Below are 17,149 nucleotides of genomic sequence, written 5' to 3'. Positions count from 1 at the left end.
CAGGTAGCTTTAGCTGAACACTGTGAGGTGGACGCACCCCACTAACTTGTAGGTTTAGCAGAACACTGTGAGCAGGACGCACTGCACTAACTGTAAATAGTCTAGCTGCCTGACTGTGGTACTAATAGGATCAAAAGAACACCAGCAATTTTCTTCAGGTAGCTGTATTTACTGTAACAAGACAAGCCTGCCTGTCAGTAAGAAGATAACAGAAACGGATCTAGCTGAACACTGTGAGCAGGACGCACCCCACTAGCTTGTAGGTTTAGCTGAACACTGTGAGGTGGACGCACCCCACTAACTTGTAGGTTTAGCTGAACACTGTGAGCAGGACGCACCCCACTAACTTGTAGGTTTAGCAGAACACTGTGAGCAGGACGCACTGCACTAACTGTAAATAGTCTAGCTGCCTGACTGTGGTACTAATAGGATCAAAAGAACATCAGTAATTTTCTTTAAAATACTGTAACAAGACAAGCCTGCCTGTCAGTAAGAAGATAACAGGAACGGATCTAGCTGAACACTATGAGCAGGACGCACCCCACTAGCTTGTAGGTTTAGCTGAACACTGTGAGGTGGACGCACCCCACTAACTTGTAGGTTTAGCTGAACACTGTGAGCAGGACGCACCCCACTAACTTGTAGGTTTAGCAGAACACTGTGAGCAGGACGCACTGCACTAACTGTAAATAGTCTAGCTGCCTGACTGTGGTACTAATAGGATCAAAAGAACACCAGCAATTTTCTTTAAAATACTGTAACAAGACAAGCCTGCCTGTCAGTAAGAAGATAACAGGAACGGATCTAGCTGAACACTGTGAGCAGGACGCACCCCACTAGCTTGTAGGTTTAGCTGAACACTGTGAGGTGGACGCACCCCACTAACTTGTAGGTTTAGCTGAACACTGTGAGCAGGACGCACCCCACTAACTTGTAGGTTTAGCAGAACACTGTGAGCAGGACGCACTGCACTAACTGTAAATAGTCTAGCTGCCTGACTGTGGTACTAATAGGATCAAAAGAACACCAGCAATTTTCTTTAAAATACTGTAACAAGACAAGCCTGCCTGTCAGTAAGAAGATAACAGGAACGGATCTAGCTGAACACTGTGAGCAGGACGCACCCCACTAGCTTGTAGGTTTAGCTGAACACTGTGAGGTGGATTCACCCCACTAACTTGTAGGTTTAGCTGAACACTGTGAGCAGGACGCACCCCACTAACTTGTAGGTTTAGCAGAACACTGTGAGCAGGACGCACTGCACTAACTGTAAATAGTCTAGCTGCCTGACTGTGGTACTAATAGGATCAAAAGAACACCAGCAATTTTCTTCAGGTAGCTGTATTTACTGTAACAAGACAAGCCTGCCTGTCAGTAAGAAGATAACAGGAACGGATCTAGCTGAACACTGTGAGCAGGATGCACCCTACTAGCTTGTAGGTTTAGCTGAACACTGTGAGGTGGACGCACCCCACTAACTTGTAGGTTTAGCTGAACACTGTGAGCAGGACGCAACCCACTAACTTGTAGGTTTAGCAGAACACTGTGAGCAGGACGCACTGCACTAACTGTAAATAGTCTAGCTGCCTGACTGTGGTACTAATAGGATCAAAAGAACACCAGCAATTTTCTTCAGGTAGCTGTATTTACTGTAACAAGACAAGCCTGCCTGTCAGTAAGAAGATAACAGAAACGGATCTAGCTGAACACTGTGAGCAGGACGCACCCCACTAGCTTGTAGGTTTAGCTGAACACTGTGAGGTGGACGCACCCCACTAACTTGTAGGTTTAGCTGAACACTGTGAGCAGGACGCACCCCACTTACTTGTAGGTTTAGCAGAACACTGTGGGCAGGACGCACTGCACTAACTGTAAATAGTCTAGCTGCCTGACTGTGGTACTAATAGGATCAAAAGAACACCAGTAATTTTCTTTAAAATACTGTAACAAGACAAGCCTGCCTGTCAGTAAGAAGATAACAGGAACGGATCTAGCTGAACACTGTGAGCAGGACGCACTGCACTAAATGTAAATAGTCTAGCTGCCTGACTGTGGTACTAATAGGATCAAAAGAACACCAGTAATTTTCTTCAAAATACTGTAACAAGACAAGCCTGCCTGTCAGTAGGAATATAACAGGAACGGATCTAGCTGAACACTGTGAGCAGGGCGCACTGCACTAAATGAAAATAGTCTAGAAGATAACAGGAACGGATCTAGCTAAACTGAATACAGTGTATATATATATATATATGCAACACCTGGGATGCATATATATACACAATACACTTTAAGTGCAGCTAACTGACTGACTGTCCTGCCTAATCTAGCTAACTCAAATGAAATGACACTGTCTCTCTCTCTCTCTAAGCACACCGGAACACACTGCACAGGGCCGCCGTGCAGGCGGCCTTATATCGTGTGGGGCGTGTACTAAATCCCCTGAGCCATAATTGGCCAAAGCCTCCTTGGCTTTGGCCAATTATGGCTCTCTGTTAAGGCGGCGCTGTGATTGGCCAAGCATGCGGGTCATAGTGCATGCTTGGCCAATCATCAGCAAGCAATGCACTGCGATGCCGCAGTGAATTATGGGCCGTGACGCGCCACACGAATTTGGCGCGAACGGCCCATATCGTTCGCAATTCGGCGAACGATCGAACAGCCGATGTTCGAGTCGAACATGGGTTCGACTCGAACACGAAGCTCATCCCTATTCCTCATTCTTTATGGGGCCAAAATGGTCTGTCCTCCCTTTTTTACTGTTTACATACAGAATTTCTTGGTATTTTTTTTGCTATGTGTCTTTCATGTTCTATCTTAGCCGTCCTTATTGCACTCTTACATTTCTTGTTGCATTCTTTATAAAGTCTGAATGCTGATGATGATCCCTCAACCTTGTATTTTTTGAAGGCCTTCACCTTTGCTTTTATATGCATTTTTACATTGGAGTTAAGCCATCCAGGACTTTTGCTCGCTCTTTTAAATTTATTACCCAATGGGATGCATTGGCTAATGCCTTTATTTAATATGCTCTTAAAGAAAATCCATCTCTCCTCTGTGTTCTTTGTTCCTAAGATTTTATCCCAATTTATGCCTTCTAGCAAGGTTCGTAGTTTAGGGAAGTTGGCTCTTTTGAAATTCAGTGTCTTTGTATTCCCCTTATGTTTCCTATTTGTGTGATTTATACTGAAGCCAATTGATCTGTGATCTCTGTTTCCTAAATTGCCCCATATTTCCACGTCCGTGATCAGGTCTGCATTGTTGGTAATCAGTAGGTCTAGTAACGCTTTATTTATAGTTTGTGCATTTACCATCTGACCCATGAAATTGTCCTGCAAGACATTTAGGATCTGGCGAGCCTTAGATGAATGCGGGAGGAAGGGGAGACAGATCTCCTATCACAATCCCTCCACCCAGTCTATGTCTGGATAGTTAAAATCCCCCATTATGATAACACTTCCCATCCTTGCTGCTAATCCAAATTTTGATAGGAGATCTGTCTCCCCTTCTTCCCTCAGGTTAGGGGGCCTCTAGCATACTCCCAGTATTATTTTACCCTTAGCTTCATCACTTTGGAGCTTTACCCATAAGGATTCCACTTCCTCCCTACCTCCCTTAATGATGTCATCTCTCACATTCACTTGTACATTATTCTTGATATATAGGCATAGGTCGCATATCTTATTGGGAGTTCCAAGATTGCAACTAGGACTTGCTACTATACCTTGGGTTTATGTGCTTTGGTTAACCTACCACTAATGCCCCCACTACTACCCTCTGGAATATGTTCTGCGCTGACTATCTCTACCTCTGAACCCTTCCCCCATCGCCTAGTATAAAAACCCCTCTAACTTTTTGGCCATTCATTCCCAGGTGATCTGCACCCTCCTCATTTAGGTGCAGTCCGTCCTTTCTATAGTACTGGTTATCAACTGAGAAGTCGGCCCAGTCCTCCAGGAACCCAAACCCCTCCTTACTACACCAGCTCTTCAGCCACTTGTTTACTTCCCTAATCTCCCTCTGCCTTTCTGGTGGGGCTCGATGTACCGGTAGTATTCCTAAAATCGTTCATTAGGACACTCCATCTGCCTCTGACTTTGCCATTGGTGCCAACGTGCACCATGACAGCCGGGTCTTCCCCAGCCCCTCCCAGCAATCTGTCCACCAGATCAGTGATGTGCTGTACCCGAGCGCCCGGTAGACAAAATACTGTTCGACGCTTCAGGTCTTTGTTACAGATTGGCCTCTCTGTCCTTTTAAGAATTGAGTCCCCTACCACCAGAATCTGTCTTTCCTTTCCCTTGCCCCCCCCCCCACTATTGCTGGAGGAGTTCTTCCCCTGGCAGCTAGGAGAGTCCCTCAGCTCCAGCAGTGCTGGTCCCTGACTGGTTTCACCAATGTCACTCAATGGAGCATACTTATTGGGATGTATATAAAAAACCCAAAATAGAGTCAAAGCTGCGCTCAGATCTAAAACCACAAACAAACAATTGTGGAAGAAAAAAGCTGCCAGCACCTATAAAAGTCCAGTATCTGACTCCTAAAATATAGTAAACAGCAAAGTGCAGCGCTATAAATATAAATGTGACTTATAAAAAAAATATATAAGTAAGGACCCACCAAGTGACATCACATCAATCAATAGGGACTGGCCAATCCCCAGACGACGTCCTATCGTGACGAAACGCGTAGGGAGGCGCCTACGACGGTGACGTCATCATGTTCTCGGACGGGCTTTGCAGTACAGGAAGTGAATCGCGGTACACAGAGACACCGCTGCTGTGTATGATACCTCTCATGCCACATTGTTTTTCTGCCAAATTGTAAGTGCAATTCCTTTACTTTATTAAAACCTTTTATCATACGTTATTGCGCTATGGATGTGTTTTGCTTTTTATTTCCGGTTATGATCGAGTTTTAAAGCTACTGGTCCCGCTCTGTATCTGTGGTTTTGGGAGACCATAATCCCTATGCTGGGCGAGACTGCCGTAATAGCAGTCATCGCCGTCCGGTAAGCAGACCATACTTACACACTCCTTGGTGGATTGACTACTTCTTATCACATCTCTCCTGGACAAGGGTTTTTTTTTCTTTCTTTTTTGTGGACTCTACTATTATGTTTTGGACTATTTACACATATTGTTTTTATATATACTTTTTCACACGCATCTGTGAACAAAGTTTGTTTTTGATTGATTGATTTTGCTTATGTATCTATTGATTGATGTGATGTCACTTGGTGGGTCCTTACTTATATATTTTTTTTATAAGTCACATTTATATTTATAGCGCTGCACTTTGCTGTTTACTATACTTATTGGGATGTTCCAGCCCTGGATTGGCCTTCTTGGCACTTCCCCCTCTACCCTTCCTGACTGTCACCTATCTACTCTTTGCTAGTGTCTGCACCTCTTTGTCTCCACCCGCCTCAGTGCTGGCCCCTGCCGGCACCTGCCGTGTACGTTCCTGGCTCTCCTTTAGTATGGAGGGACTTCTCAGTGCTGACAGTTGCTTCCCCAGATTCAGAACCTGGGCTTCCAGGGAAACAATGCGCTTACATTTTGCACAGCAGTATTCACCCTCGATCAGATGATCAAGAAATGCATACATGCCGCAAGATGTACAACGAGTTGCCTCTCCACACCCGCCGGGCATCATACCTATTAAATTTCATGAGGATTGAGGATTATACCCTGTCCAAATTACCTAACAACTAGCTTCCTGACACTTATACTCAACAAGACAATACACAGGTACTCGACAAGACAATACACAGGTACTCAACAAGACAATACACAGGCACTCGCAGAACTATGTACACTCGCAGACCTACGTGCACTCGCAGAACTACGTGCACTTGCAGTACTACGTGCACTCGCAGACCTATGTGCACTCACAGAACTACGAGCACTCACAATACACAAGTACACAATACACAAGTACTAATGATCCACACACACTACTCAGACAACACTCAGGTACTACACAGGTACTATGACCCCTGTTATAACCTCCTGTTTTCAACTCTGGTTTTTAACTTACCACTTGGACAGAGTTCCAGCAAGCTCAAAGAAGAGCAGGCTCACAATGAGTTCTACAGAAGGTTATATAGGCCTCAAGCATCTATGACCAATTAACCACTCCCCTTAATTAGTAGGCTGAAGGAAGCAAAGAAAAAAAAGCTGTTTAAAAAGTGTCAGAAAAAAGGGTTAAAAAGCTACAAGGAAAAGCCCCCCAAAAAACCTAAAAATGCCACCCAGCAATCACCAGCAGTCAAAAAACAAGACTTGTTCACTCTCCACTCAAGGTCCCCACTGTTTAGCTTCCAACTAGCAGTTTGGCAATTTCAGATGTGCTCTACACAAGGTTATATAGGCCTCAAGCACCTGTGACCAATTAACCACTCCCCTTAATTCGTAGGCTGAAGGAAGCAAAGAAAAAAAAGCTGTTTAAAAAGTGTCAGAAAAAGGTGTTAAAAAGCTATAAGGAAAAGCCCCAAAAAGAACCTAAAAATGCCACCCACCCAAGTAGTTTGGAAGAGTACATTCTGGGTAGTTTTGAAGTTTAAAGAGGAACTACTGCAAAAGTAAAAGGGACAGAGTCATTTGATTCCTCCAAATGAAGAATTATTTTGGCATAAAAAGTCAGATAAAGATAAAAAAACACTTTTGTATACTTTTGTTTCTTGATTCTCACCTAGATAACTATGAGCTGGTATCTCCTCCACTACTTTGATTCTTCTTGCACCAGCTGGTATCACCAGGGCCTCTACGTATCCTACAAAGGAGAAAACATATTTTACCACCATCATATTACACACTACTGTACTTGAAGAGCTTATTACAGAATGGAAAAATTTAGGCTGACTAGGTTTACATGTAAGGTAAAAAACATGGTTCTATTTAGCATATAAAAATAGAACAGTAAAATAAACCTTATAACAAGGATAAAATACTTTCAGATCTTTACAGACTGAGGTTTAGAACTAGATCTGACGTGTTGTTGAAATCATGTAAACATTTCACCCGCCATTTAAAGTGGAAAATGTATATTTCATATTTCATCACTGAATCACTATATGGATCTAGCACAGTTAGGTTTTAATGTAAAACAGGTTAAAAAGCAGACTCTATACACCTTAGAAAAAGAGATTGAAGTCTTGAAGGACTTGATCTAACGTCAGACATTATTATCACAATCATGACGTAAGCTTTGTTACAAACCTAGCTTTTAGTGGTTTGGTTTCAGACCCCTTTAACAAAACAGCTCTAAAAGTGAGGAGAGATCTAAAACTGTGAGTTGTCACAGGAAAAGGGATACGGGGAAAATTTCAAAACAACACTTGTTCACATGACAACAGTTTTTAAGGGGTTTAACCTTCAAAAGTGAACTAAATTGGAGTGAATGTAAATCTCTTGAATGGAACACTGTTGGCAAAAAAAATCCTAACAGGGGTATTAAATATTCACTATAGCTCTTTTTTTTTATATTTACTGTTGGTGCAGCTATATTGTTTACTGACCTCTGGCACATTGAACAAATGTATTGATTCTCCAACCATCTATCCCACATTACCACAGATTAAAGCTGCCCGTAGACAGATTGAAAATCGGCTGGTTCAGCAGGGACTGGCCACATTTCGATGAGTATGTGGCGGTGCCAGTTTGACAGACATTGTTTGATTAACAAGCTACAAAACTTTTTTTCGATCAGCGGCTGCAGCCAATTGGCTGTGGCTGCTGATTGATATTTTCTGACAGCGTTGAGTCTTGCTGTCAGAATATAATATTTGGGTAGGGGGGATTCCTTCAATTTACCTAATTTTTGTTGATGGGGGAAGCTGTTTGTTTTTTTTCATTCAACAACTTGTTTGTGGCCAGCTTAAGAGTAAATGCCTGTAATGACAATATGAAAAACTCGAAGATGCACATATTATACCACTTCAAAAATTCACTAAGCATTTATTGCTGGAAGAACCAGGTTCTCTGGCATTCTCCTCTAAGCTACACTTTCTTTATAAAGTTTTTTAATGTGTGTATTTTAAAGTTATATACTGTACATTACTTCAAGCAGCAATCAGGGTTACTTTTCTTTGCACGTCATATTTTCTCTTTTCGTTGCTTTATTAAAGTGTCATCACCTCTAACATACTGACTGTGATGATCATAACATGAAAAATTAATTACTAAATAAAATCAATCACCTGCTCCTCTTGTGTGATTGAAGTCTCCTTTAATAACGCGGCATGATTTTCCATTGCCATTGCATACACCACAATGATCTTCCCTGGATAAAGAGCCCAATATTCCATCACAGCCAACTTTCTTTTTAAAAAGAATAGACAATACAAAAGCCTGGATTACAATATGGACTGCAGCATGTGACAACGAAAACAAAAATGTATTTTTTAGACTGACAGCCTATATTCTGTACATTCAAAAAATGTAATGTTATACCGCGCTAGGTGAACTATGAGTAAATAATTACCTAAAAAATAGTAGTGATTAATCCAAGTGACATAATCAAGGAAAACATGTGTGTATAAAAAGTAATCGCGCTAATCATAAATTAAAGTGCAGTGCATAAATTCATCCACAAAAACAAAAACCGTGAAGGTTCATAGATTTATAAATATGAAAATGTGCAGAATAAAAGGAAGTCCTTATGGTAGACACATATACTAATTCTACATAAAAAATAAAAACTCACCCATGGGACTTTAAATGAGGTGTCCATGATGATCACAGGTAAATAAATATAATAGTAGAAAAATATTAAGGTTTATTAAGATCATTATCATCCAATACAGGTCATACATGTAGATGGCAATTCATAAAAGCAGCAGCATAACATGATAGTCCTAAATACATAGCCAAAATAACATACATCAAAGTATCATGAATACAGATATACATAATACATCTTTAACCCGATGCATTTCGCAAGCTCTCCTCGCATCATCAGGGGCTGATGTGTATATCTGATGTCTGTAACAACAAGTAAAAAAGTAGATTGGAGTGTAGGTTATGATTGGACAAAAGCATGAAGCCAGAATTGGTGGTCACCATACTCACTTGTCAGGTGATTGGCTCCAGGGGCCGACCCAGGGTAGGGGCGGGTGGAAAGCCTCTCCCACGGGAGCTGAAGGGATGAAGGCCAAAGCATGGAAAGCCGAGGTCAGGCGTAGGGTAGGCATGGCAAGAAAATGGAAAGAAGGAGGAGAGGGTTGGGCCCAAATGTCACCCAGAATCCTTGCAGAGCGTACTCGCTATAATAAGATATATGAGTATAAATGTATATATGTGAATCTACAAAAATAGATGTAGCAGAGGAATATGAAACAGTATACTCTAGAGCAAAGGGTGCAGGAGTGTCCAACAATGTTAGAAGAAAAAAGGAAAGAAAGGAAAGAAAAAGAAGGGAAAAAGAAAAGAAAAAGAAAGGAGAAAGAGATAGAAGACCCAAATGTTACCCCTAGGTTATGCAGGGTGTATTTACTATGAAGAGTTGTATGAATGTATGTATATAGGTAATTAATGTAGCCATAGTCATGGTATCCTAAGTTACTTATGAATCTTTATATAGTGTACGCACTCTGAAAGGATTGTAAATGTATATATGTATATAACTCAATTAATTGGTATCAAAGTATTATAAAAGTATGGGGATGTTGTACAAAAGTACATAGGATACAAGAATATCCTGCAAGACATAGGGGAAAACAGTGTAAAGTGAATGAGAAGAGTGTGATAAAAAAGGGGAGAAAGAGGTAAAAAGTGATGTGCAAAGAAAGAAAAAAATGAATGAGGATAGCCAGAGGAAGAATGATCAGCAGAAAAGAGTGATCAGAAATAAGGGAAGTGAGTTAGATAAGGGAGTGAGAGTATATGCATATGACACTCCACATTGTACGTGACTGGTAAGTGCGCTAAAGGAATAATATATAACAAGGTATAGTGGTGAGAATGATGCTTACCAATGTGCTCTCTCATTAATGTGTAAGGAGGACCTAGCAGGAAAGTAAAAGTTTGTCATGCCAAAACCCCCGCCTAAATACCCGGATATCCGCCGTGGCCTCTGCCCCTAACGTCATGCGACTGGCAGTGAGGGGGAGGACCCACCACGCGCCCACCGGAATACGGCATAGCGTAGCGGAGATCCCCGCCCATCGCCTAGGATGACACACTGCGCCAGGAATGGGGACGCCGCTGAATGCGGAAGTCTATCACTGTGCACAAGGCATGACGCCGATGCATGGGGTGGCTCCGCCCCTCCTAAGATACTCCTCTGTTACATCGATTTTTGTAGATTCACATATATACATTTATACTCATATATCTTATTATAGTGAGTACGCTCTGCAAGGATTCTGGGTGACATTTGGGCCCAACCCTCTTCTCCTTCTTTCCATTTTCTTGCCATGCCTGCCCTACGCCTGACCTTGGCTTTCCATGCTTTGGCCTTCATCCCTTCAGCTCCAGTGAGAGAGGCTTTCCGCCTGCCCCTTCCGGGGTCGGCCCCTGGAGCCAATCACCTGACAAGTGAGTATGGTGACCACCAGTTCTGGCTTCGTGCTTTTGTCCAATCATAACCTATACTCTAATCTACTTTTTTACTTGTTGTTACAGACATCAGATATACACATCAGCCCCTGATGATGCGAGGAGAGCTTGCGAAACGCGCCGGATTAGAGATGTATTATGTATATCTGTATTCATGATACTTTGATGTATGTTATTTTGGCTATGTATTTAGGACTATCATGTTATGCTGCTGCTTTTATGAATTGCCATCTACATGTATAACCTGTATTGGATGGTAATGATCTTAATAAATCTTAATATTTTTCTACTATTATATTTACTTATCTGTGATCATCATGGACACCTCATTTAAAGTCCCATGGGCGAGTTTTTATTTTTTATGTGTAATATAGGGATGGAGGTGTCTCATGTTAAGGAGCAGTTTTCAGTCTTTTTCTCTTCTCCATATACTAATTCTATGTGTATAAAAAAATCCATATAGAAAATCATCAGAACAGGTAATCCACCACCAAGTAATCGTGCAGAACCTCTAGTTACACTACACATCCAGTGAGCAGATTTTCTGCGAGCCTGTTTGACCATCCTAGCAGTAGGTGGTCCATACCATCTTGTAAGCGTCCCTGCTCACTGGGTGTGGAGTGTCACTAGAAGTCATGCACGATTACTTGGTGGTGGATTATCTGGTCTGATGTTTTCCTATATGGACTTTTTTTATACACATATAATTAGTATATGTTTCTACCATAAGGACTTCCTTTTTTCTGCACATATTCTTTTTTTATAAATCTATGAACCTTAATGGTTTTTGTTTTTGTGGATGAATTTATGCATTTTACTTTAATTTATGATTAGCACAATTACTTTTATTATTATTATATATACAGTAAAACTTAATTCTTAACACATTTCTGCCTGTGAAATAGATATATATATATATATATATATATATATATATATATATATATATATATAAAATTTTTAATTTGGAGGAAACTATCAGTTTCCTCTGTGGTTGGTAAAATCCAGTTGGGGTCCTGGAGCCTGGAGATTTCATAGCGATCTGGGTGGGATGGAATCTTCAATCCTGGGACCGGGTTTTGGGAACAGCCAGGAGTCTGGCTTGTTGATTGTACAGGTGGGTCATGGACCTTATAGCAGAGCCAGGACCAGGGTTCTGGGCTCCGCCCTCCCGAGGAGTCAAGGTGTGCAAGGGAGAAGAGTGCATGTCTGCACAGTTGTGTCTGTCAGCAGACAGAGGGTCCAAGCCTGTGGGCTGGAACAGCAAGGAAGCTGGAAAAGAGTGCTGAGGTACAGGAACTCTGTTATAAAGCCAAGAGGTCTGAAGCAAAGCCTGAGCAGCAGAGCTGACCAGAGAGCCAGGTACTTGGTATTTTTGTTTATTACTACATTACTGCTGTGAAGTTGAAACCCCTGTGTGGGAATTCTAGGTGGACATTTTCTTTCTTTAATAAAAGTGGGCCTACAAGCCCTTAAACGGCATATCTGACGTGGACTCCACTCACTGGTAAGCTCTAGACTGAAGCTAAATAACTCCCAATATTACTATATATATATATATATATATAGCAATAACTCTCCGCGGGGCTGCTGGTTTAGGCGGGCTTGTTACCTTCACTCTCCTTCCCTCTGTTTCACCGGCACTGAGTCTAGGGTTACGTTGAGTTTACCTCCAGACGATACAAGCACCAACACTTGAGTATGTTTTCAATGCTTTATTGAACAATTAACGAAGGAAGTAGCAGGAAAGAGGCAGAAGGGAAACTGCAGGGAAATCTCAAATACCTTTCTGTAGGATTCTTGACAAATGTCCTTTAGAGTTGAATATTACAGTAGAATGCGCTCCCCTCCTGGGACACACTCTTTGCTCGCCTGGATAGGCCTCTCTCACTTGCCTAGCAGCCAGCACGTAGCACGAACAAAAGTCTCTGCCACAGACTTGCTTGGGATGAACCCGTACGATCCTCTGCCACAGGATGTACTGGTTTTGCGGTGAATGTCAGTCACAGTGCTTGAACCTTTAAGCCAAACCCGGCAACACTATGCTGTAAAGTTACTTTAGGATACGTCCTCCAACCAAGTCACCAGGCCCCTCTCCAGACCAGCACTCTGCATGATCCTTCCGTGCCAGGAGGGCCAGCAGGTGGCTGTAAAACGACCCTAAAACATGGCGTCTGTCCCATAAATACCCTCTCCCAGAATCCCACTCGGAGGACCACCTCCACCGAGTTGTCTCCAGGCCAGAAGAGCATCCATACGCTTTGACACGTTGCCTTTCCAACACTAGCCGATAGTAACAACGACACCCACCGGCCCAGTATGGAAACACATGCAACGTCAGCCAAGCTGGAACAGAGGCAAATCTAACTTCCCCTAACGAGCAATTTACTAAATTTACCTATCAGATGGTAGATCGTAAATCTACCAGCGCTACATACTCCCCCCACTACAGTAGACTTTGTCCCCAACGTCTTTCCAAAAACAAGCCTGGGAGTAGGTATTTGAGCTTTAAATAACTTGGATAGTCAAAGAGGAAAGAAAGACAGTGGAAAGACATTATAAGATTACATCTACAAAACATTATGTTCACGTCCGTAAACGTCCGTAAACAAAACCATCCTATGACTGTACATAACCTCACTATCTATCTAGCTGAAAAGCCTCCCAGCTTGATAGGAGATCCAATAGTTCCTGAAAGGGAAAACATATTAAACACACACATATACTGTACAATATCAGGATCAAAGCCTCATCTCTTTTTTCTTTTTCTTTTTTTTAAAATGAGCCTCTCTTCCTTTTTACCTATATCAAAATAATCTTAAAGAGTCCATCCCTGTATAATAATTTCTTTAAATGAAGGAAATCCGGCTAGCAAAAAGAAGTCCTTGGATTTGAAACACTGAACAGAATATGCAGATCTTGACCACGAAGATCTCTTTATACTGACACTAACTAACTATCTAACTTCAAAGTTCTTTTGTCCATAATCACCAATAAACCCGGGGATCTGGCAAGGTCAGTGTCTTTCCCGTTTTATCCACTGTGGTAATGACATAGACAACGTCATCTTTTCCGGGCCTGCAGATGACCACTTTGTCAGCATAGATGTGGCGACCGAAGTTCCAGAGCATAAAACATCCACTAAAATGTTCATCCATTTTAACAGAACATCCAGTCTTTCGGAAAGGCTTAGGCACAGACAAATAGTCCCAAACAGCTTCACTGTACCAAAGTTCCCGGTTAAGTTCAATGACTTGCATTATGTCCTGTGGCACATAGGGGAATTCCAAACCATACTCTGCAGCCACACGCTTGTTTAACATTCTCTGCAAACATGCAAGTTTGGGCAGAGATTTGTCTTTCCCTATTCCAGGAGGCACATAGGAATCCAATGATTTGCTCACCATAGTCCCAGCCGGTGTCTGTAGTGAACTAGCAACTTTCGGCAAAGTCTCAGTAACAGTACTGTGCGGCTCCACACAGGGTGATGTCTTCCAAGAACTCAGGGCTGTCCATTCAGGGAAAGTCATAGCAGAGGTGACGTCTTTGCCTTGTGACCACAACAGCTCTTGTGACATAGTCTCAAATAAGTCATCATCACCGGAAAGATCCGACATGGATTCTATTTCCGAATCTCCCAACTCTCCCGCTGGCAGATACTTATTTACAGTCCCAGATACATTCCCCATCAGTGGCTTACCCGTTCCTGACGTGGACTTTGGTAGCACCGGTTCAGGTAACCTCTGAGGTATGCCTCGACCACGGCCGTGGGAAGCCTTCACATATCCCACCTTCCTCTGAACAGGTACAACAGGAGTAGGTGTAGTGAACGCAGAAATCACAGTAATGTCCCCTGACGAGACGGCAACAGCAGTGTCTCTCTCCGGAACATTCTCAGCAACAACAGGCAAAGTGGTGGCCTGCCGTTCTCTCTCTGTAGTAGTAGCAGCTTCTACTGTGGCGATACCTGTTGCCCAATCCATCCGATAAACACGGGGCGACGTGGTAGGTTGCTCCACCATAAACAAGTACTCTCCACATTGCGGACAGCGGCCAAACTGACGAAGATGCACGGCCAGTCCTACACATCGATGGCAGATCATGCCCAGTCCCTCAATATCTCCTGAGGTATACAGAACAAACCTCCCCTGCGGCTTCAAACGAACTCCAGTATCCGTAAGCAGGGTTCCGGTCAGCACAGTATTCAACACAGTGTTTGCAGGGAACATTCTCGGTCCCATAATTGACTGCATCGCCGGAAAAGACATAGCCACACTCTGATCTTCTCAGCACGATCACGAGGCTTCTCTTTTCCTCTGTCGCCAAACACATACATGCGTCCCACGTGGTATCAAGTAGGGTAAGCTCCTCCCACTTGTTCCTCTGATCACGTAGCTCCCGGGCTTTCACTGGCGCCCGCTGCCTACGCACTCAGAAATAAAGTTCTGCAGCTTTAACCCCTTCTCTTCCTGCAAAATTTTGACAAAGTCCAGCTCTCACTGTAAACTCCCGGTGAAACACTTCTCTGGGTTGCGAGAATTGACGGTCAACAAATCCCAGACGACACACCCACATGTAGCAATAACTCTCCACGGAGCTGCTGGTTTAAGCGGGCTTGTTACCTTCACTCTCCTTCCCTCTGTTTCACCGGCACCTGGTCTAGTGTTCCGTTGAGTTTACCTCCGGACGATACAAGCACCAACACTTGAGTATGTTTTCAATGCTTTATTGAACAATTAACGAAGGAAGTAGCAGGAAAGAGGCAAAAGGGAAACTACAGGGAAAGCTCAAATACCTTTCTGTAGGATTCTTGACAAATGTCCTTTAGAGTTGAATATTACAGTAGAATGCGCTCCCCTCCTGGGACACACTCTTTGCTCGCCTGGATAGGCCTCTCTCACTTGCCTAGCAGCCAGCACGTAGCAAGAACAAAAGTCTCTGCCACAGACTTGCTTGGGATGAACTCGTACGATCCTCTGCCACAGGATGTATTGGTTTTGAGGTGAATGTCAGTGACAGTGCTTGACCCTTTAAGCCAAACCCGGCAACACTATGCTGTAAAGTTACTTTAGGATACGTCCTCCAACCGAGTCTCCAGGCCCCTCTCCAGACCAGCACTCTGCATGATCCTTCCATGATGGGTCTTCCCCTGGGATCTCCTCAGTTGTCCAGCTTCTTCACTCTGGATAGACAGCTCAGGACCATTCCTCGGCTGCTGTGGTAGGCCCCAGACAAGCTTCTAGGCCCACCCATGCGCCGCAGTGACGCGGGCCTCCGGAACGGAGGACCACGAGGTAGCACTCTAACGCATATCTGTTGGCCAGGAGGGCCAGCAGATGGCTGTAAAATGACCCTAAAATATGGCATCTGTCCCATAAATACCCTCTCCTAGAATCCCACTCGGAGGACCACCTCCACCGAGTTGTCTCCGGGACAGAAGAGCATCCATACGCTTTGACACGTTGCCTTTCCAACACTAGCCAATAGTAACAACGACACCCACTGGCCCAGTATGGAAACACATGTAACGTCAGCCAAGCTGGAACAGAGGCAAATCTAACTTCCCCTAATGAGCAATTTACTAAATTTACCTATCAGATGGTAGATCGCAAATCTACCAGCGCTACATATATATATATAAATATATATACACATACACTGTATTGTCAAAAGTATTGGGATGCCCGGCTTCACACTCACATGACATCCCAGTCTTATTGAGTTGGCCCACCCTTTGCAGGTATAACAGCTTCAACTCTTCTCAGAAGGATGTCCACAAGGTTTAGGAATGTGTCTATGGGAATGTTTGACCATTCTTTCAGAAGCGCATTTTTGAGGTCAGGCACTGATGTAGATGAGAAGGCCTGACTCACAGTCTCCACTCTAATTCATCACAAAGGTGTTCTATTGGGTTGAGGTCAGGACTCTGTGCAGGCCAGTCAAGTTCCTCTACCACAAACTCGCTCAGCTACACCATATTGGCAAAAGTATATGGTCACCCCTCCAAATCAGTTGTTGGAGGGGAGATTATGGTGTGGGGTAGTTTTTTAAAGGGTTGGGCTTTGCCCCTTTGTTTCAGAGAAGTGAACTCTTAAGGCATCAGCATACCAAGACATTTTGTATAATTTCATGCTCCCAACTTTGTAGAAACAGTTTGGAGATGACTCCTTCCTGTTCCAACATTACTGCGCACCAGTTCACAAAGCAAGACGTGGATGAGCAAGTTTGGGGTTTGTGGACAGCCTTTTCAGAAGAGTTGAAGCTGTTATAGCTGAAAGGGTGGGCAAACTCAATATATAGAACGCTACAGATTAAGACTTGGATGCAATTAAAGTTCATGTGGATGTAAAGGCAGGTGTCCCAATACTTATGACAAAATACTGTTTAAGCAACTGTCTTGTTTAAAAAGCAGTCAGAAATACATAGTGACTAGCTGTGCAGAGCATGTATGAGCAAAGGCAGTGAAACAGCAATACACTGATCTTCCCGCAGAAGAGCAGGGCAGGGGAATGTGTCAGCAGGAGGCAGAAAGTGAGCAGAACACTGATCTTCCTAGTGAAGAGCTGGGTGGGGGCTTGTGACCACAG

At 43.2% G+C, this 17,149-nt stretch overlaps 1 protein-coding gene across 1 annotated transcript in view; it reads right to left on the bottom strand.

Moving 5' to 3' along the window:
* Positions 1 to 17,149, bottom strand: part of ADAMTS19 (ADAM metallopeptidase with thrombospondin type 1 motif 19) — a 520,219-nt gene that overhangs the window by 106,657 nt on the left and 396,413 nt on the right. The window contains exons 15-16 of the mRNA XM_073625112.1: positions 8,204 to 8,324; positions 6,697 to 6,777 (exon numbers count right to left, since the gene is read on the bottom strand). Coding sequence (XP_073481213.1) covers positions 6,697 to 6,777; positions 8,204 to 8,324 — 202 coding nt within the window. The remainder of the gene's footprint in view (positions 1 to 6,696; positions 6,778 to 8,203; positions 8,325 to 17,149) is intronic.

Source organism: Aquarana catesbeiana, linkage group LG01, assembly GCF_042186555.1.
Source record: "Aquarana catesbeiana isolate 2022-GZ linkage group LG01, ASM4218655v1, whole genome shotgun sequence".
NCBI classification, from domain to species: Eukaryota; Metazoa; Chordata; class Amphibia; order Anura; family Ranidae; genus Aquarana; species Aquarana catesbeiana.
The sequence above is the reverse complement of the archived record's forward strand: the minus strand, read 5'-3'. Positions and strand labels throughout refer to the sequence as shown.